The following is a 23,506-nucleotide window of genomic DNA, read 5'->3' on the forward strand; positions in this document are numbered from 1 at the left end:
TCTATAAACAGCGGATTTACATCCCCGACACTTCCTCTGAGTGCTTTCCTTGTTAGCAAGGGCAAGACTGAAGATGGACTGAAATGCTTCCAGCAGTCTCCTGCTCAGCATTATACAGGGGGCAAGTGGCTTGTCTCCCTCTTCCCAGGATCAAAGTCTCCTGACAAGTAGCTCTTCTCCAGCAATTCAAAGCTCTGCTCTAATTGATTTAGCTGCTAACCACCTATCTGATGCTTTCTAAAGGTGACTTCTGTTAGCTGCAGATTACAATTCCAGCCAGCAATCTACCATGTGACTGAAGTTTTGCTTCAGCTGTATTATTCACCAGGGCAAGACCCAGATAACGCATCTGTGAGGTTAACCCCTCCTTGGCGTTCTTGGCAGATTGTGCAATAAAAGGCAACATACAACATACAAGTGCAGAGATCAGGATTTCTCAGTCGGTTTCCACAGATTCAAAGGTCAAGGCTCTGAAGTCTTCGGTCTGCTCCTGATTTCCTTTGAGAACAGAATTACAATTCAGATATAGAAATAAACCCAGCAGACAGGAAGCCCCTAGAAATACGTTTAAAGCGGATCTGAACTCTTGCACAAGACAGAAAGAAACCAGAGAGAAATGCACCCTGTATGTATTCAGAGAGTTTAGCTTCATTCCACCTCATCTGTGACTAATCACAACTGTAATCTGGTCTCACAGAGCGGCTAATTTGTAAGCACAGTTAGGCTCCCTGCATACTGCAAATCCGTTTAGCGATTCCGATTCCGTTCCCGATTTGCAGTTCTGATTTTCTCTGAATGCAATCAACAGAAAACCGGAGGAAAAAACGCAGCATGCAGTAACGATTTAAAATCAGAATCGGATGTAAAAACCGATTAAAAGTCGGAATCGCATGCAGTGCCTTAAAGTGAACCAGAGATGAAGCACCCTCATGTATTTACCATATACTGTATATCAGTGGGAACATTACAAAAAACACCTACCCTGCTCTGTTTTATCCTTCACTGCTCAGCCTGCTTGTTAGCAGCCCTGATAAAATCCCAGACTGAGCATTTAGTCTGGCTTTGCTCAGGAATCATTTATAGCCGAGTCCTTCTTCTCTGATGTCTTTTCAAGCCCAAGCCTGACCCCTTCTGGCTCTGCTTTCCTGTTCAGTATACTCACAGCATCACAGAGAGCTGTGACGAGATTTGGAGGAGCTGCTGCTGCTGCTGAGGAATAAGCTATGGTATATTGAAAAAAAAATTTAAAATCTAGATTTGTTAGTCATAAGACCTCATTCACATCATTTAGCGCAAATGGCTGTGCGATCGGAACGCAACGCGTCCGATCGCACACCATCTGCGCTGCGCTGCAGATCCAATTCATTTTTTTTTTTTTATTCTCGCAAACAGTCAGCAACTCAACAAAAGCCATGTCCTAACCTGTTAACTTGGCTTGATCAGAGACCTCCTGTAGTTGGGAGTAATTTGCATCATAGTTTGCGTTGCTCTATAAACATCTTTATTATATAATAGATTAAGCTAAAAACAAACAAACCCTAGATCTTCCAAATCAGATCCCACCCCCCCTCTACCGCCCGAAACCTATTTTGGATCCCCCATCCTCTTCCCGTCCGCACCTCATTACTAGCTACAGGGGCCTATTGCTTCCTTTACTGTAGCAAAGAGACACATAAAGCGGTATATAATTCCCACCCCTTCTTCCACCTCCTACCTCATTCCTCTTACCACATCCATTCATCCGTATTCACCCCATCCAATCATCCATTTATTCCGGGACTGCCCTCCTCCACCATTAAATTCAGATTATAACCTACTATTCCATAATATACACATTTATTTCCCTATTCTACAAGTAGGTTGTGTTCTGTCTTCTGCTTCTTCTACCACCTCATTACCTCTTTCGTCCTCCAAAATTGCTGTCATCTCAGTTACCCATTCTTGAACAGATGGTGCTCCTTGTGTTTTCCATAATTTTATAATAAGTTTCCTCGCAACCGCTGTTCCCAGGATCAACAATGACTCCCACACCTGACCCAAACCTTGAGTCCCATCCAGCACTCCAAACAGAGCCCCCATAATATCGATGGTTAATTGCTTAGTAAATTTAGTTTTTAAAAAAATGTTCTACCTCCACCCAAAAATTCCTCACTATAGGACATTCCCACATTATATGTACCAAAGTACAGCGTTGATTAATACATTTCCAACATGTATCATTTGCTATTAGGCCACTACTTGCCATCCTTGCCGGTGTAAGATAGCATCTCGTTATGAGTTTGTATTGCGTTAATTGGGTACTTGTGTCCGAAGTAATCCAAATTGAATGGAAGATCTTATCCCATAACATCTCATCCAATTTTAAGCCCACCTCTTTTCCCCATTTGGTCGCATATGCGGGCAATGTCCTATGTGAGGTCTCATCTAGTAAATTATTGATCTTTGATAGAGCCTTAAGTGGTCTAAATTTCCTTAAGAACCACTGTTCGTATATGTTTATATCCTGTCTTAACGCTACATTTTTTCTTATATACCCTTTCCAGAAACCAAGAAGTTGTACTTTACTAAAAGCTGTTAACTCCCCTCTATGTAAGACCGATATGATATTTAGTTTTTTACAACCCATAATGTGAATAAGTCTCACATCTGTATCTAATTTATTGGCCCTACACCAAGCTCTATCTTTGGCCGGAGCAAAACCTGGGTCAGCTACAAGAGTCATCATTGGGGAGGGACCTTCACTAAGGTTCCATTGCTTAATTATCCTAGAGAAGAATTCTAATGACGGTGTCAACAATGGATGCGAGGTAGATAGAACAGCTTGTTTAACAATGAATAGGATCTGCGCTGCGATCCCCAAAAATGCGTGCAGCACGCAATAGCGCAATGGGAATGGTAGAAGGGCTGTCTATGCCCTTCTACCGCTCTTGCGTGTCGCACACTATATGCGCTGCCAAAATGCGCACGGCAGCGCGTATAGTCTGAACGAGGCCTAAGAGGTTTTTAGAAATGGTGTTTTCATTTTGCACACAGCCCACCAAATAATATGCTTTTCTGATGAACTGTGTTTTGCGTGAAATTTTAGTAAAAAAAAATAAATAAATAAAAAAATTAAATTAAAAAAAAAAATGGAACACCAGACCGGCGAAAGTATCAGGTATAGCATTTATTTTGTAAAATCTATCGGCGGATAGGTTTATTTTGTGCCCAAGCGTTCATCTCTGGTTTCCTTTAACCCTATGTCTGCTACCATGAAAGCAGGAAGTAGTCACATTGCAGATTTATTGCAGAATTTATATCAGCTGTAACAAAGAAATGTTTTTCTGTAAAGGTTATTATGCGGTTTATCTTTTAGAACAAAGAGGAAGTTCTGAAGTTCAGGTCCACTTTAAAAGCCACAGCTCCTAAAATGAAATAATTTATAGAGATAAGTAGGCCATACACAGATGGCCACAGGGCTGTGGAGTCGGTCCAAAAATCCACCGACTCCGACTCCTCAGTTTAGGATTCCACCGACTCCGACTCCTCTAATTTGCATATTACAATTTTGTTGATTAAAAGTATGTAACATGAAATTCGTCTCTTAACTGCCAACGCTTAGGAATTTTACAAGACATCTGAAGTGAGAAGGATATGGAGACCGTCATATTTATGTCCTTTAGACTAAAACTAGTCCTTGGTAAGAGTACTTGTAAAAGGTACAAACCGGAACAAAGAACATCTATCAGGCCCTAGGCAATGTAAGTGTGGGTGCATGTAAGAATGATGTGCAGGTACTCTGCAGGGGAATGAGGAGATTGTAAACAGACAACACCTCTGTGTTCAATGTGCACTGCATTCTCAGTGGATTCCCTGCAGCTCTGTGGGGAGTGCATATGTAGAGTATAGTACTACTGTGTAACAAAGTAAACCTGAGACAGATGAAATTAAAGTTTTATACATACCTGGGGCTTCCTCCAGCCGCCTTCAGGATAATCAGTCCCTCGTTGTCCTCCTCCACCACCTGGATCTTCTGCTATGAGTCCAGGTACTTGAGCCAGTCAGGCGTAGTGCCAGGGCTGGATTTACCATAAGGCACTGTAGGCATGTGCCTACAGGCACCTGATGATGGAGGGGCGGCTCACTCCACTCCCCTAGCACCTCCCTCCTTCCCTATGCAGAGTACTGAGCAGTGCTTAAATAAGGGTTTAGTCACTTGGCTCTCGACATTCCACTGACAAGATCTCCCTTCAGTCGGGGCACCACTAGCTGGCTACCTAATGCTAAGTGACACCTGTAGCTACCTATGACTGGTGAGGGAGAAGTCACAGGTGGGTCATCCAGCACACTTGCGATGGGGTTCACCGGGGTTTTTTGGGTTTCTGGAGGGCAAAGTTTAGGGTGCCAGGACATCTGTGCCTATAAGCTCCTGTGATGTAAATCCGGGCCTGCGTAGTGCGCATGCACACACTCCGCCGCCAGGAGCATACTACACCTGTGCAGCACACTATTGCGCAGGTGCAGAATGTTCCTGGCTGTGGGAGCGGCATGCGGCCGGACAGCGCTGACTGGCTGAATTACCAGGACTCATAGCAGAAGATCCGGGTGGTGGAGGACAGCGAGGGACTGATTAGCCTGAAGGGGGCTGGAGGAAGCCCCAGGTATGTATAAAAAATTACTTTTCATCCGTCTCAGTTACCCTTTAATTTGTAGTCACCAAACCAAATTTTAATAACATATCACATTATTTGATTTCATCAGCAAAGGGAGTGCATACATTTGCATAAATCAGCATCAATGCAGAATTATTTCCATCTCGTTGACCATCTCTATTAGTGACACAGCTACACATCAGGCTTTATTCTTACAGCATAGATGTTATTTAGTATATATAAGAGATTCCTGTGTACACATCATATATACAGTCACAATCAGATATGTATATCTGACCTTAAAAATACGGGGACTGCTTTATTGAAGCAGCACAAGTAACTAATTTTGATTGGTTTATTTCATTTTTGTGGACTAAGCACAGCTATTACTGTATATATACTGTATATATACATTATTTTTAATGACTTATCTGAGAAATAGAACATTTTATCATATTTTCTATTTTAATTACAGTTACAAATTCATTAGGAGTCGGAGTCGGTGCATTTTTTCCCGACTCCGACTCCAGGCACCCAAAATTGCCCGACTCCACGACTCCGACTCCACGACTCCGACTCCACAGCCCTGGATGGCCATACATTTAGCAATTTTGCATCAAGCTAATAAGTGATCGACTTTATTGGGCGATCAACTACAGTGTGGTTGATTCAAAGCCAATTGACTAGTGGCCCACACACTACAAGCAATGTCCTACACAATTGTAATTGATCTGAGCGAACTTGTACCTAAGTGCTCTGTATCTAAAAATCGATTCTTTCTCAATCAAGATCATATGAACAGTAGCTAATTCCTTTCCAATTGATATCTTCCATCCCACTTGATCGACAAATTGACTCGATTCACCCAGATATCGGTCAATTACTGTCAATTGTGCTTACTGGAACGCACTCAATTCTCTATCAATTCGATACAAATATCAAATCGATTAGTTGATCGGGCTACCAAATCGCTTTATGTATGCCCACCTGTAAAGGTTTCCAACCGATGTATCGAAATGATTAATTCCTTTCAGGAACTGATTTAGAAGTAATGGATTCCTACCACACACAGCATATCGACTTGTAATAGATTCCAGCAGGGAAATGAATTGAACTGCAGCGTTGCACTGTTTGATACAATGCAGCACTATGGCCTATTGATCGTCCCCTGCTTCTGTTCCACCCCCAAACAACCTAGATGTTCCGTCCTGTCCAAGCAATACTTTCTAATGATTTTTGGTCAAATTCGATTGAATCACACATCTAAAGGAATCTATTCCCATCCAATTTGATCAGAATGATCGAATCTGCAGGTAACGGAATAGGAAAATCGATGTATTTATAGGCACCTTAAAGGAATACTGTGGTGGGGGGGGGGGGGTCGGGGGAAAATGAGTTGAACTTACCCGGGGCTTCTAATGGTCCCCCGCAGACATCCTGTGTTGGCGCAGCCACTCACCAATGCTCCGGCCCCGCCTCCGGTTCACTTCTGTAAATTCAGGCTTTAAAGTCTGAAAACCACAGCGCCAGTGTTGCCGTGTCCTCACTCCCGCTGATGTCACCAGGAGCGTACTGCGCAGGCCTAGTATGGTCTGTGCCTGCGCAGTACGCTCCTGGTGACATCAGTGGTAGAGAGGATACAGCAACACAGGCACAGTGATTTTCAGACTTTAAAGGGATACTGTAGGGGGGGGTCGGGGGAAAATGAGTTGAACTTATCCGGGGCTTCTAATGGTCCCCCGCAGACATCCTGTGTTGGCGCAGCCACTCACCAATGCTCCGGCCCCGCCTCCAGTTCACTTCTGGAATTTCTGACTTTAAAGTCAGAAAACCACTGCGCCTGCGTTGCCGTGTCCTCGCTCCCGCTGATGTCACCAGGAGTGTACTGCGCAGACACAGACCATACTGGGCCTGCGCTGTGTGCTCTTGATGACATCAGCGGGATCGAGGACACGGCAACGCAGGCGCAGTGGTTTTCAGACTTTAAAGTCTGAAATTCCAGAAGTGAGCCTGAGGCAGGGCCGGAGCATCGGTGAGTGGCTGCTCAGGCACAGGATGTCTGCGGGGGACCATTAGAAACCTGAACTTAGAACTTCCTCTTTGCTCTAAAAGATGAGAGACAACATAATGACCTTTAAAGAAAAATGTCTTTGTTATAGATTACAGAACTCCTGCAATAAATCTGCAGTGTGTCTACTTCCTGCTTTCATGGAAGCAGACAAAGGGTTAACATACTGTGTTCTATTAGATATATTAGCTGTGTCTGCAGAGGATTGCCGAATTTCTGCGTCGATGCAGCTGAGAGATCAAATTACACTTGTGATTACTTACAGATGAGGGGGTAATAGAAACGCTCTTCTCTCTAAAAACATGTGTTCGGTGCAAGAGTTCAGGTCCACTTTAAAAAAAAGCCAACAGTGATACCAGAACAGAGCTAACAGACCTCAGTTCGCAGCCCAGAGTGCCTGATGACAGTCATTGCCTCTCCTCTCTGCCCCTTATAAAATCTGGGCAAGAGCAAAAATAAAGAAAGAAATACATTTTATGCTCGTAATCACGGACAACGGAATCAGCACTTTACAAAAGACATTGCCAGGCCATGGAGTATATGTGCTTGCTCTAATAATGTGAGATAAACATACTGTCTGCTGAATGAGCATTGCTGGCTGAAAACCCCTAGCCAGATACATGAGAAAGGAGAAATGCATGATGAAAATACATAATATACCCATTACCCAGTACTGAATAAAGTCCTCCAACACTCCAGTAAATAGGCTGGATTTATTCAGACAAACTGTGCAACCAAACTCTAGCACTGGAGACCAGGGCAATTCGTATGTAAATGATGTGAATACATATGCAAATCAACCCTTGAAATCACATTGAGAAAATAAAGAGGCTGAGAGGCGTGATTGGCTTGCAGTTATTTTTTCTGTCTTGTACTGTGAAGAATTCTTACATTAAAATGGGAATCAAAGCATGTGCAAGGTATTGTATGTGGCAAAACAGAGAGGTGAGGAGACTTGGGGGCCCTTTTCCACTGGGAAGCGTGATCCCAGGCACAATCCTGATGCGTTGTGATTGCGCAGCCCGCAATCTACACTTGCCCTGTTTGCGCCATGAAGCTGTCAGGAACAGCGCAGGACAAAGAATGCAATTCAGGAAACACAAGTTGCACTAGTGGAAAATGAGCAGCATGATTTACATGTAAAGCGCGATGCTATTGCGATAGGCATAACGGCTGCGATCTGCTTTTTTTAAGCGGATTACAGTTAGTGGAAAAGGAGGCTTTTTTTCTGTACACGGTTTCTCTGCAGGAATTTTTTTTTTTTAATCACAACAGCTAATTTAATTGATAGAGAAAACTGACAAAATGTGAAGAATGATGCTGAAGGATGTCAGTTTTTTCTGCACACGAAAAAACGCATTAGGGCCCATTCACACTAGAAACCACAAAATGCAATCGCAAATGCTGAGCGATTTTCTGGAGTTTTCCAGTGTTTTTTCCTAGAGATTTTCCAGCGATTTTTCACTGTAAAGAAAGCGTTTTTTCAGCAATTAGCGTTTTCCAATTTCTAGTTCAATAAGCGGTGTCTAAGTCTTCCATAAACAGGAAATGACATCTGCACAGGAAAAAAAAGGTGTTTAGTGGGTAAACTGGAAGGTTTGATGGACAGAATTGCTGGAAAAACTCTGCTGATTGTTAACAGGCCAGTGCTCCTATACTTAACATTCAAACGCTAATTGCTCAGAAAATGCTGCAGGCAACGAGTTTGCGATTCAGCAAATTGAAAAACCGCTTAGATGAGAACACTTCCATACACTTTTCATTGTACAAGCGTTTTTCAAAACACTAGCAATTTTCAGCGATGCTGAAAATCGCTTGTAAAGCGCACAAGTGTGAATGGGCCCTAAAATCCCCACTGTTCTCCGTGTAAATCAGTTTTTCTGTGCAGAAAACACTCACAAAAATAGAACACGTGTGACCCCTGCCTTAAACCCAGTACATACCTGCAGTAAAACAACACTGGTCATTTTAAGTAACAGATTTATTTCACAAGCAGCCTGTTGTGCTGTATGGAAGGGCATAAGTTGCAGCAGAAATCGACAGCACTTAGGCATTGCTTTCCAGCATGCTTTATCACTAATGCGAGTTTAAACTAAGTGACACCAATACAGAAACTGGAACATTGCAAACTATCGTCTTGGATGACAAAGGTTGTAGGTATAAGGCCCGGTTTATATGGACCCTTAACCAAAAACGGATCCGTAAAACCTGAACGGATACGAAAGTGAAAGTACCGCACAAACACAGACACAAGACACCAATGAGGATGTGAGTGATTGCAGTAAATTTCCGCTAAAGTCCTTTGACTTTAGCGGACATAATGATTATCCACAATATGATCTGTCCTGATGGTCTGCCGTTGTAGAATAGGATCATCGTGGGTAATCTGCTGTTGAACATAGTTTAACAAATTTTTCAAAACTTGACACAGTCACTCAATGACCAAGTTTATGAGGTTTGGGGTCCTTGGCATCAATTATTTAAATTGTCCCACTGAAATAAGACAAATCTGATTGGCTACTTGTGGGTCCGCCTCCTTTTCTGAATTTGAACCCCAGTCACCCAAATTACCAACTGTACCAGGTTTGAGGCCTCTGCCACTAACATGTAAGAATCTCAGCAATTTAAATATTCCGCTTGATAATCAACAGATTAATTTTGATTGGCTGCTGTAGGCTCTGCCCACTTTCCTGAATATGATTCCAAGTTGCCCAGTGACCAACTGTGGCAAGTTTGACAACCCTGCCATTAACAGTTTAAGAATGGCTGCAGTTTACATGTTCCCATTTAAAATGAATGGCTGGCATATGATTGGCTATTTTATGCCTCGCCCACTTCCTTCAAATTTTTAACCTGTGACCAACTGTGCCAAGTTTGGGGACTCTGGCTTTCTTGCTGTGAGAATAACCGCCTTTTGTCCCATTTTGTCCCATTGACATGAATGGGTGAAATCTGATTGGCTGTTTGTGGTTCCGCCCAGGTGTGCAAGGGGGCACGAAAACCCCAGAACATATCCCAGGTAGTAAGGTTTCTGCATACCAAGTTTCATTGAAATCGGTAGCGTTTGAGTGATCACGGCACATACACATACACCTACACAATCATTTTGCAATCTCGGATGAGCTGAAAACGCTCAGAAAGGCGCTTATAGTGTGTCTGAGCCCTTTTAATTTGAAAAAAAAAATGCTGTGTATCCAGGCCCTTTAAAATGAAGTGGAAAGATTTTTCAACATTGAATTGCAAAATATGTTTAAGAAAGGTGGAATTTCACATTAAATGCACAGTGTAGTATTACTACCAGAGTGCACAACCATGCTCCATTGCTGAGACAGACCGCTTCTCCAGTCACCTCATAACAGTCACAGTGGAAAGCAGGAAATGAGATTTATATTCACCTGTGGTTACTCTGGATTCATTTATGATACTGTTAGTCTCTCAAACATACACATGAGTGTGTGGTAAACCACATTACCTTCACTTCCTTAAACCATATACATTTACAGTGCAAAACACTGCTGTGAACTCTGAGTACTGTGTAAAGCAGCTTATGACAGGCAAATAGACTGATGTGGTTACCACACAGGACAGGCGTGAGTGAGGAAATATAAATTAAAAACATTTACGAGAATCAAAGTGAGCTAATGAACTCAGCATTTTAAAATACGCTGTACACTGAACACTATTTAAATACAATAAATAAGTACCTGCACTACTTAAAGACACTGTAACAATTAAACTTTTATGAGGTTGCACAAATCGTGGGCCTGTGCAGCCACACCTCAGGTGTCCAAGGAGCTGCAAACACACAGCCAATAAATAATGATATATACCATATTTTTTGGACTATGAGATGCACCTAGGTTTAGAGGACAAAAACCAGGAGAAAAAATATACACTAAACCTGGTGCATCCATGGTGAAGGGGCATTATGCCCCCTGTGTATCTCTTGCGTCTCCGTGTCCTTCATTATCTTCCTTGTGTCCCCCAGTGTCCTCCTTTGCATGGGAACATTACAGGGGGTCCCAGACATTGTGGCGGGTTGCAGGTTGGTATTGGCATGCGTTCACAAGTCAGTAACTCCCTGCATTTGAACTATAAGACACAGTGGCCCAGAGACAATTAACTTTTTCTCCTAGGTGGCATTTTTAAACTTGTCAATAAAATGCATTTTTAATCACCAGCAAGCAAGAAAATACTAAAAATAACTTTGATGGTACTTATTTGCCTACTTTTTGGTTCTTTTTCCATTTCAAAGTCCTGAAAATGTATTCTAAAATCGAAGTTGAAAAATGATCTCCTAGTTGAAAACTCAGGAGAAAAAAAGTTAATTGCATATGGCCCCGTGACTTTCCCCCCCCCCCCCACTTTGGGGGGGGGGGGGGTGAGTCTTATAGTAAAAAAAAATACAGTAAGGACTCGAGGCACCCATAGATCACAATTAAAAAAAAAAAAAGGCTAGTGTTGGCCTACCTTCACCTGGTGACACACATGTATTCCAAAATAAACTTTATTTCGGCGCCTTGGCATTTTTTCTTGCATGCACATTCTAAAGAATCTAGCATCTGTACAACGGCACTGATGCGCCAGCAAGAGACCGGGACTGTTGGATCATTTTGTCCGAGTGCAGGCAGAGGTCATTGTTCTCCTCTCGCTTTATGTGTCATTGTCAGGGGGGCGTAACTACAAATCATGTGTACCCCCAGCAAAACTTTTATGCCCCCCCCAAATGCTCACATCCATTCCCTTGCCTACCACTCATGGCCCTCACAGCCTGGGGGCCCTTCCTGCAAGGGTCATAAAACAGGTGTGGACATCGTAATCTTCACACCCATAACAAGTAGTCACAAAAACAACCGATATGAAGGAAGGATCCCTTTATTGGAGGGAGTGAAGTAGCGGTTGAGAACCCCTTACAGCTCTAGGTCCCCCCTGCAGTCACAGGAACTGCTCCCCTGTAGTTACGCCCCTGCCTCCTCCATAGCAACAGAACATCACTACTTTTCAGGTTAGCAACACATCAGCACTGCACTTAGCCCTGAACTGTCGCCCAAGCGTTCAAATCCCAAGTACAAGAGAACCATTTTCTACTGCAGGCACTAAAATACTGCATGTAAGAAATATCTTAGTGCAGCCTCAAAACATTAACCCTCTCCCTGTGTCTGTAGTCTGTGTTTTCACATCACTTTTTTTAATTATTGAAGTTAATGCTTTGCAGTGGACCTTGAGGTTTTGTGTAGTGTGGGGCAGCATGCATTTTTCACTTTACTTCCCATTTTCGCTGGTATTTAGTTTTCATTCACACGGTGACAGAAATGTCTGGCTTAAAAGGTAGTGTGAATTTAACATTAAAGTACAAACCAGTAAGGTCCTCAACTGTATACCAACTGGTGTTCTAGGACCAATGCATATGCCAAGCTTCTCGGACTGAAGAACTAGTTCCAACCACGAGTCTATAGCAAAACCTCACAGGTGCAACCGGTGCTAACCTATAGCATGGATAATGCCGGGGGTCTCTCCTTAATATGCCACTACTGTCCTATGCATTTGCTATCGCCACCACTGCTCACCCATTCGATGCATATCTACACAGTTATTAGTGATACAAAGATCCATTGACTTTGACTTTAGTGGACATCTTAACAATCATCCACAATGTGATCCGACATGACGGTGCAAAATAACCGATTTATCAGGTGTTCAGCTTCTATTACACTGCTCAGCAAGCAAAAGTGAGAGAGAAATCAGACAACTGTGACTAGCAATCAGAGAAGGACAAAATCAATTGCCCAATCAATGCATATCTCCATAAATACCTCTTGTAAGAGAAATCCTTCTAGGAGGACTTATCTTTATGCTCTAATAGCATAAGTAAATAGCTTCTACACTGCCACCATCTAATCTCCTGCTCCTCAGTCATCGTCTGGTACACAGGCCCGACCACAAGTGGTAGGCTCAAACTCCAAAGAGTAATCAACTCTGCAGAAAGGATTGTCGGGTTGTCCTTGCCAATGCTGGGCCTCTTCCACACATCGAAATTAAGGTGCAAGGCAAACAGAATAATGCACGACCCCTTCACCAAGAGTAGTTTCTTCAACCTGCTCCCCTTAGGCCGCTGTTACAGGACCATCCCCACCAGAACCTCCAGGCACAGGACCATCAAGCAGTCGTCTTCCTAAACTCAATCCCCTCTTTAACACAACCTCCCGGCCTCCCTCACCTCTTTTGGGAATCCTTGCATTACCGAACCTTTGCCCTTTTTTTTATATGTGTCTTCATGGTGAAGTCTTAGAAAGTATACGCTACATCAATTAATCTAGGAAGTCTGTGCTGATTTTATATTGCATTTAATTAAACGGACTTTGGATATTGTCCTTTCTCAGCAGCGACCATTTGTCTGATCCCTTGGCGGCAATAAAGTTTTACGATAACATACAAACAACAAATATCATCTGTTGCAGAGCAGAGATAACCTCCAACCTCATCTAAGTGCATAAAACAATCGGTAGACTGACAGCCACCCACTCACCCAGCCCTCCCAACAGCATAGCCTCAGTCTAGGTCATTACCCTGGGCGCCAAGCCACCTCGACAAGACCAACTTAAATTTCTTGAGGGCATTGCGCCTTTTATAGAAGCTTTTTAAAATAGACAAATCCTTTTGGATATAGGCTAACCAATTCTAACAACTGGGGGTCAAGGAGTTGTTCCATTGAAGGACTATGCATAGTACTTTTTGCATAGTATGAGAGGGGCCTAAACTGGAGCCTCCTAGATTCTCCCTTGATGTTACCGCTTGGAAAACTAATCCAGAAACATGGCCTGACATACCACTGCTATGCGGACGACACCCAACTATATCTTACCTTCAAGCCTAGTGTGACAGACCCAACTCCAACTATAAACGCCTGCTTACGTGAACTACAGCAATGGATGAATGACAACTGGCTGAAACTAAATGCAGACAAAACTGAAGTTCTTCTGATCGGAGGGCAGCGCATGACAACAAAACAACTTAACTTGCAGTCTTCACCACTGGGAATAGGAGGCACGCATCTACGCAGCTCTAATCATGTGCGTAGCCTGGGAGTTCTAATTGATGGGGATTTAAACTTCAGAACTCACATCTCTGCTGTGGTGAAATCATCCTATTTTCACCTTAAGAACATCGCAAAAATCAAGCACCTCATCCCCCCAGACGATCTATTAAATTTAGTTCATGCCTTCATTACCTCCCGACTGGACTACTGCAATGCTCTCTACGGGCTGGTGCACACCAAAACCCGCTAGCAGATCCGCAAAATGCTAGCAGATTTTTAAACGCTTTTTTTTATTTTTATGAGGCGTTTTGCTAGCGTTTTGCGGATTGCTGCTGCGGTTTTCAGTATAGTAGATTTCATATATTGTTACAGTAAAGCTGTTACTGAACAGCTTCTGTAACAAAAACGCCTGCAAAACCGCTCTGAACAGGCGTTTTTCAGAGCGGTTTGCGTTTTTCCTATACTTAACATTGAGGCAGAAACGCATCCGAAATCCAAAAAATGCCTCACCCAGGCATTTTTCGTTTCTGCAAAACGCCTGCCGCTCTGGTGTGCACCACCCCATTGAGATACATTGACCAAGCAGATCCGCAGCCGCAAGCGGATCTGAAAACGCCCAAAAAGCCGCTCGGTGTGCACCAGCCCTACACTGGCCTTCCAAAAAGGACTTGTACTGCCTACAGCTGATACAGAACACTGCTGCCAGACTGCTAACCAACCAACCCCGTCACTGCCACATAACGCCAGTCCTGCACTCCCTTTACTGGCTACCTATAGAATGGAGGGTTCTATTCAAGATCGGCCTACTGACATTTCAATCACTGAATAATCTGGGCCCTGGATACATGAAAGAAATGTTCCAGCTGCGTAGCAATCCCCGCATTCTCAGATCCACTAATAATCTAGTCATACCCAGAGTCCACTTGGAAACGGTTGGTCCCAGAGCCTTCTGCCATGCTGCCCCTACGTTTTGGAACTCCTTACCTCAACAGATCAGGACAGCTCCATCTCTAGAGGTGTTTAAATCTAGACTGAAAACCCACCTGTTCAGTTTGGCATTTGCAGAAATACAGGATCTTCTCAAAAAATTAGCATATTGTGATAAAGTTCATTATTTTCTGTGATGTACTGATAAACATTAGACTTTCATATATTTTAGATTCATTACACACAACTACTTCAGTCAAGCCTTTTATTGTTTTTCTTATTGATGATTTTGGCATACAGCTCATGAAAACCCAAAATTCCTATCTCAAAAAATTAGCATGTTTCATCCGACCAACAAAACAAAAGTGTTTTTAAAACAAAAAAAAGTCAACCTTCAAATAATTATGTTCAGTTATGCACTCAATACTTGGTCGGGAATCCTTTTGCAGAAATGACTGCTTCAATATGGCGTGGCATGGAGGCAATCAGCCTGTGGCACTGCTCAGGTGTTATGGAGGCCCAGGATGCTTCGATAGCGCCCTTAAGCTCATCCAGAGTGTTGGGTCTTGTGTCTCAACTTTCTCTTCACAATATCCCACAGATTCTCTATGGGGTTCAGGTCAGGAGAGTTGGCAGGCCAATTGAGCCTTGCTGAAAAGCTTTATGGAGATGAAGATTTCATTTTTTTTAGCACGACCTGGCACCTGCTCACAGTGCCAAAAACACTGGTAAATGGTTTACTGACCATGGTATTACTGTGCTCAATTGGTCTGCCAACTCTCCTGACCTGAACCACATAGAGAATCTGTGGGATATTGTGAAGAGAAAGTTGAGACACAAGACCCAACACTCTGGATGAGCTTAAGGCCGCTATCGAAGCATCCTGGGCCTCCATAACACCTGAGCAGTGCCACAGGCTGATTGCCTCCATGCCACGCCACATTGAAGCAGTCGTTTCTGGAAAAAGGATTCCCAACCAAGTATTGAGTGCATAACTGAACATAATTATTTGAAGGTTGACTTTTTTTGTTTTAGAAACACTTTTGTTTTATTGGTCGGATGAAATGTGCTAATTTTTTGAGATAGGAATTTTGGGTTTTCATGAGCTGTATGCCAAAATCATCAATATTAAAACAATAATAAAAGGCTTGAACTACTTCAGTTGTGTGTAATGAATCTAAAATATATGAAAGTGTAATGTGTATCAGTACATTACAGAAAATAATGAACTTTATCACAATATGCTATTTTTTTAGAAGATCCTGTATAACTTTTGTTGTGTGAATACTTCATCCTACTACGAATTACTGAATCTGAGAGAGCCTAAGCGCTTTGAGTCCTATTGGAGAAAAGCGCTATAGAAATGTTATTGTATTGTATGTCAGAATTCCCCACCCCAATCAGTAAGGGTATCACTTATAAGGGTATTGCATGCGTCGGGAATACTTTCTGTATCCAGGACTATATATGTGTGTTTCCTTAATGTTCATTATCTACCTTTTGTTATTTGCACTATGTCCGATGTCATATGTAAAAAAAGCAATTCTGGGTGTGACATCTGTTGTACTTGGATAATAAAATGGGTTCTGATTCTGAAACACTTATAAAATATTTTGATGCATTCTGGTTTTCTGATAGCTGGAATATCTCTTCTCTGGGTAAAATTAGTTCAGCTTCTCAATATCAAGACAAGAGCGCCATAAACCTTGTAGGACAAGTGAAGAGAGTCCAGGCCTAGTCATGTCTGAAGGCGGGCAAGACGCAGTGAGCAGACTTTTTATGTGAAGCACACCACGTGCATTTCCAATGTGACCATATGTGCAGGTGGTCATACGGAACAGATGTGTTTGCATAAGCTCTCTGCTAATACGGGCTGAGCTGGCCAGTTGCAAAGCTGCACAGACAGCAGTCAACAGCCAGATTAATGGGAGCTGCAGAATGGGCAATTTTTTTAGCTGACTTGTTTTGTTGTTTTTCAGGTGCTGTCAGTTTCAGGGACTCAAAAGATGGTAAGTCAGAACAAACTGTCAGCAATATACTTTATTCATTGCCATCACACATCCAATTTTTAGTTCTTACCTTTGTGCAAGAAAAGGAGAAATTCTGTGCAAGCAAAACGTCAAGACAAGACTCTTCAAAACAATTGAGAACCTTATAATGTACGCTGCTTACAAACATTAAAGGGGCACTTACAGAGATTCTGAAGTCTCTTGTTTGACCTTATTTTGTTAAACAATCCTCTTCAGCATTAATGCCCAAGTAGAATCACCGCATCTCTGTGGCAGATGAGTGATTTATTAGTGAGAAATAGCCATGCAAAATTCCATGGCTCGCAGGGCTTTACTTCCTTGAAGAGGCAGAGCTTTGAGCTGTAGCTCTGCCTCCTCTGCAGTCAATCTCTGCCTCTCCCTGCCCCTCTCAGTCTTCTTTCACTGAGAGGGGCGGGGTGGAGACTGAGATCCTTGGAGATTGATTGCGGAGAGGCAGAGCTACAGCTCAAAGCTCTGCCTCTCCAGGGAAGCATAATCTGCATCCTGCAAAGTCGTGGAACTTTGCAGGGCTATATATCACTAATAAATCACTCATCTGCCGCGGGAATGTGGCGATTCCACTTGGGAATTGATGCTGAAGAGGATTTTATGACCATATAAAAAGGTAAAAAAAATGTCCAGTTACTTACCTGGAGATTCTTCCAGCCTCCCGAAGTCCACCTACTCCCTCCACTCGTTGTGATCCCGTCTTGGGCCATTCCTCAGATGTCCCGCTTTCCCCGTAAGCTGGGTGACTCAGCGAGTTGCTGGCCAATGCGCACCACCTGTAATGGCCAGTGCACACCTCCTGGCCAGTGTGCACGGTAGTAATTTTTGTTTACTGTGGGAGCATGACTGCAGGAGGTGCACCGCGCATGCAGCATATGGAGGGTGACAACAGGGAAACCGAGCAGCACGGGATAATGGCTAGGCCCAGAAAGACTTCAGGGGGCTGGAGGAAGCCCCAGGTAAGTAACCAGGCATTTTTTTTTTCAGTATAAGTTTCTTTTAATCTCAGATCCATATGATCCCCGACAACTCCGCGCAAAAAATAGTGATGTTCCCACGATTTTTTAAACGATTTCTTCAATGACCTGAATATTTATGAGGGACAAGCATTAGTTTATGTGATGTCACGATGTGGGTACAGATACACAACTACGCAAACGACATTTGTCAATGGACGGTGATAACGACCTCCGTGCCGGATCTTTAAGATACCCGATTACCCTGTGCAAAGTACCGTGATCGCCTGACTTACCGATCACACCGTCGTGTGTACCCACCCGCAGCAAGATGGATCGGGAACGTCACTGAGATCCATCTTCCTGGGTCATCAGGTGATTATTCAGCTTTAGATCAGTCAGGAAGAAAAGCCCTGGTTCTACAGATAGCAACAGGGGATCCCCAGACAAACAGAAACGAGAACAAAGTCAACAAAAAACTAGTACATTCGGTCACCGATAGGGATTCACACTTTGGCAGTATGGTTAAATCTGGACTCATTTTGGGACTTGACATTTATATTTCCCTTTAACAGACTTCATAACCCCCTAAACACCTGAGAACTAACCAGCAGAACACAGTTATAAAAACACTTTAAATTTCAAGGTGTCAGTTGAATTCATGGATAAAAATAAAGCCGATACCTCACAGGAAAATGGGTTGAAACTAACAGAAAAACATACACTCTTGTCATCCCCTCCTAGGTGCTTGAGACTACTCAGGGACCTGACACTGAGATGTGTGAAGAGCTAAGAGTGAAAAACCTTAATGCTTAAAATACCATCGACAGCAAGAAAGATGAATGCAGGAGAATGAAAAGCACGTACCAAGCCCAGATGTGTTAATGGCTTTCACAGACTTCTTCATCTTGTAGAGGACAGAGCGATCAACATCCAGAGCCTGTGACACAAAGATAAAAAAAGACAAATCATTCATTAAAGTCTCATGAGAAACAATGAAAAGCCAATAAACTTCTTTAAAAAAAAGAAAAGAGAGAAACAATTCTGAGTTGAAATCCTAAGACATACATAGATCAGTTAAAGGGGGTTGTAAAATCCAAAGATACAAAAAATTGCCCAAAAATAGTTTGTGCCCCAATTATATACGTGTAAACCCCTTTTATTCTGAAATCGGTCCCAATTGTTCTATCATTTTTGTTCATTTTTTTACCTGGTCTGTGTGCCTTTCTTTGCTGAACTCTGCAGAGCCAATAGGATTATGAGAAGTTTTTTTTTCAGCTACAGTAACAAGTTTATCTCAAAATGCAATAGAAAAAAATAGAAACTTCCCATTTCAGTTAAGATAAGGAAACTAACCAAACGGTAATTGAATCTCTCCTCCTCCCCACCCCTTTTTAAAGAGTGTACTGTACACAGCCTGTTATCTAGGTAATGTTTGCAGTGGGAGGGACAGTAAACAGGCCTTTTAATTTTTTTAATCCATCTCAGTGTTAATTTACTGCTTATTTTAAGCTATGTGCACATGTTTGATTTGTTCAAATGATGGGTCGTCAGACCTGCCCACGCGGCAGCCGTTCTGCTGACAGTTTCCTTGTGTGTACAGTCTGTCAGCAGGCTGATAAGGCTGGTTTTGACAGATCCGGCGGATCGGTCAAAACCAGCCTTATCAGCCTGCCGACAGACTGCACACACGGGGAAACTGACGGCTGAACGGCCGGCCCGCGGGTGGATCTGAAGACCCGTCGTTTAAACAAATCAGCCATGTGCACGTATCTTAAAATAAGCAGTAAATTACCACGGAGCTGGATTAAAAAAATTAAAAGGGCAGAAGTGAAGTCAAATTTGACATCACAGAATCACAGAGAAACCGTAAAGATGGAAACCAGCAGATTTTTTTTTCTCTTAAATCTGACAGTGAACACCAAAACAACAGGATAGGGAAGCTAAATAAATTATTTCTTATTGGACGATTTATTTAATTTTTTTTCCAATTAAAATGTAGTTTCATCCCACTTTAAATGACCTTATTTCAAATGTGTGTCATTAAACTACAGTCAAAACATTTTCTCTGTTGCAATAGATTACCCATACTATTATAGGTCCTATGAACAAACTTTTTTTTTTTTTTTTTTTTAAGTGCTTGGAATAAAAAAAAAAAATAAAAAAAAACACATATATAAGTAGATATACACTTGCTCTACTTACATAACATATGTAATGCGCTATCCACATTTTGATTTTAGTGATTTTTTTTTTTTACAGAAAAAAAAAAGAGAAAACCCTTCTTAGCATTTCCCATTTTAAGTATGGCTATTTTGAAGCCAATCCTGATGTCATTTCCTCCCTTAAAGGGAAACTGACCAAGAATTGAACTTTATCCCAATCAGTAGCTAATACCCCCTTTTACATGAGAAATCTATTCCTTTTCACAAACAGACCATCAGGGGGCACTGTATGGCTGATATTGTGGTGAAACCCCTCCCACAAGAAATTCTGAGTACGTACTCTTGGCAGTTTCGGGTCTGTGAACCTTGCTGCATTGTGGAAAATAGTTGTTTACAGCTGTTTCCAACTGCCAAAATAGCATGCAGCAGCTACATCACCTGCCCACAGTAAAAATTTCACCATGTAATAAATGTCAGAATGTAAATTAGCCAGGCGCAACCACTAGGTGGCATTAATTACTATTCCCCCTCCAGGCCGCCATGGATAGTAGGGAAAGATGTAACTCTGCTGCCAGCTATCGCTGGAGTATTAGCACCACCTAGTGGTTGCGCCCGGCTAAAAGAAAAGAACCTAAAAAATTTTACAATGGGCAAACACTGACTTAATCATTTATACATAATTATTGTAAAAAGGAAGCACTTTTTTATTTATTACATTATTTTCATTGGAGTTCCTCTTTAATCTCCTCTGCCTGATTGTGTATGCATTGCCCACCCTCCACTATAGAAAGTGCATCATCTCAGAAAAATAAATATTGGCCAATCAGAGAGGAACAGAGGTGTGGGAGGGGAAAACCGGAGGGAAAGAGGCTTCAGCCAATCAGGCTGCATTAGTTAAGTCTGAGGGGAAATCGAGAAGCAAAAAAGGACAACCCAGCATACCCTGCAACTTCCTTTTTGCATACCAAATAGTGTGTACCAAATAATAGTCAGGTAAACTGGGCTATGATCATCTGTCAACAGGAGAAGTAATAGTGATTTTAACTTTTGGATTGCCTGGTTAGCGTCCTTATTACTTGTTTACCAGATAAAAATAAAGAATTGATTTTTGGTTTTATGCCCGACAGTTACACTTTAACAGTGAGCAAGCAAGTTATTTTCACTGGCCAGAGTTTATCTCTAACTGCAAGAGATTCAAGACTCCTTGATAGCAGGGAGCTTCTGTGTGACAGATAAACAAAAAAAGTGAAAGTGGTTTGCTTTCAGGCTTCCAAAGAATAAATTCTCATGAATAAGGACACAAAGTCGGGCATGTCCTTGGAACAACATTATAGAATGCACTGGGCAACTTTGTCATTAGACACATACTCACAGCTCAGAATTTACACTGACAAGACAGTGGTCTGAAGAAAGGTTTAGTTTCAGCTGAACATTTGTGCATCCAAGGAAGATTGTTTATATTTTTACTAAAGTGATCCTTGAAACGTAACAATGCCAGAAACATCTGTACAGCTGGAATTTTCAAGCTGGTTTCTGTCAGAGAGCTGATTATTTGCACAACTATGATATCCAACAAAACACACCTACACATTTCCTGCACCTGGAAGCACCTTCTGAATGCATTGATTATTTCCAAGGAATGTGTATTTTGTTTACATGTAATACTGTATGTAAAGAAATATTTACTGCTAAAGATTATAGAAAGATCTAACAAACCATAGACAATCTGGCCAACGTTTAAAACAAACTATAGATGCCAAAATGTAGAACCAGCAAGTACCATGTCCAATCACTAATGATTATTTAAGGAAAGGAAGAGGCAGGTTTGCTACAATGTTCCTTCCTATTACTTACCTATTCCCTCATCTTCCCCACCCCATTCACTCCCCTTAAGAGAAAAGAATGGGCGGGTGACAGGAAGGAACATCACAGCATGCCTGCCTCTTCCTGTCTGAAAATCTGACTTTAGCCAAAAGCCAATTTTTCCAAAGATCAACTACAGGGGCCAGGGGGACCCAGGGGAGGAATGGACAGTGCACAACGGTATGTGGATATGGCATGAACATACCTCTGTGCTTAGCTTAGGTAGCTTTGCCTCGGGTCAGGTATCCTTTAAGAAAGGCCATATACACTTTTCCCAGGCAGATTCTTTCACTCGGAAATCTGCTCCGCTACGAGCTGCAATTGTAATTTTGATCAAATCAAAATTCAGATCAGAGGGGGATTGATGTGTTTTCCACATTGGGTGGCAATCCAAGTCTGTACAGGCACCTTAAAGGGAACCGCAAGTGAAATAAAAGTGGCCAGTTTAACTTACGTGGGGCTTCTTCCAGCGCTCTGCAGTCTTTCTGTGCCCTCACTGTCACTTCACGCTCCTCCCATAAGTGCAGTAGTCTCCTGACAGCTGCATGTGCCTCCTGATTGCAATCCCACTGCCAGGAGCATTCTGTGCTTGCGTAGTTCGTAAGAATCACTGGCAGAAGTAGATTTGGATATTGATCTACAGAGATTCTTTAGGAATATCCGACTAAAATATTTTTTCAGCAGACCAAGAGAGCACTTTTTTTCACATAGATTTGGGGAAACCATGGGATGTTTGGCACTCAAAGACACTCCACTGCGGAAACAAAAGTCAGTTCAACCCTCCCTCTTGTCAAGTTATTGACAACTTTATGTCTAAAGTAAAACAACAGATCGATCAGGTTGTTACTAGGCCAGTTACCAATTCGAGACATCAGATACGCCATAATCTGCCAACTAATGAACGTCATGCCATTCAAGAATTGATGGACAATAAATTGATCACCATTAAACAAGCAGACAAGGGGGGAGCTGTTGTAGTAATGGATACATCTTATTACAAACAGGAGATACATCGGCTGCTTTCCGATAGTTCCACATATCGTTTACTCACAGGAGATCCAACTAAGATGTTCCAACAGAAAATACTAGATCTTCTGTCTCTAGCCCGTACCAATAAGATCATTGATGACAAGTTGTTTGAATTTTTAATCCAAAAAGATCCAGTGGTCCCTGTTTTTTATATTTGCCCCAAAATTCACAAAAACCGTGAACTGCCGCCGTGACGCCCTATTGTAGCGTTTACTGAATCTATTTTTTCACCTATTTCCAAATATCTTGATTGTATTTTGAGACCATTCGTCATAGCGGGCAAATCATATCTAAGGGACACTTCAATGTTTATTGAGACACTGGAGAGATTGCCGTCCATTCCAGAGGGGGCCCTTCTGGTTACGTTAGATGTTGAAAGCCTCTACACCTCCATCCCACATGATGGGGGTGTAGAGGCTGTGGAACATATACTTACCTGTGCTTCTGATTTTGATGTGAAACAGATACGGTTTTTGTGTGATCTGCTGAGATTTTTGTTAACTTACAATTATTTCCTAGTTGAGGATCAATATTTTTTACAGGTGCGGGGAACAGCTATGGGCTCGAATGTGGCCCCATCCTACGCAAACATCTTTATGAACCTCTATGAGGAATCTTTCGTCTATACTAATTAATTATTTACTACTTTTGCCCATTGTTGGCACTGTTATATTGATGATGTTTTTTGCGTGTGGGTGGGGCCACATTCGAGCCTTGTTCAATTTGTGGATCAGTTGCAGGTACAATGTCCTGCCATTCGTCTTACTATATATTGTGATAAGGATGAGGTGA

General features: G+C 42.2%; 1 protein-coding gene across 4 annotated transcripts in view; it reads right to left on the bottom strand.

The window, feature by feature from the left end:
• The window catches only part of ASAP2 (ArfGAP with SH3 domain, ankyrin repeat and PH domain 2), a 297,947-nt gene that overhangs the window by 195,629 nt on the left and 78,812 nt on the right, over window positions 1-23,506 (bottom strand). For all 4 annotated transcript variants that reach the window (XM_068280327.1, XM_068280325.1, XM_068280326.1 and 1 more), the window contains exon 2: window positions 18,525-18,597. In XM_068280327.1, coding sequence (XP_068136428.1) covers window positions 18,525-18,597 — 73 coding nt within the window. The remainder of the gene's footprint in view (window positions 1-18,524; window positions 18,598-23,506) is intronic.

This window comes from Hyperolius riggenbachi, chromosome 4, assembly GCF_040937935.1.
Source record: "Hyperolius riggenbachi isolate aHypRig1 chromosome 4, aHypRig1.pri, whole genome shotgun sequence".
Taxonomy (NCBI): domain Eukaryota; kingdom Metazoa; phylum Chordata; class Amphibia; order Anura; family Hyperoliidae; genus Hyperolius; species Hyperolius riggenbachi.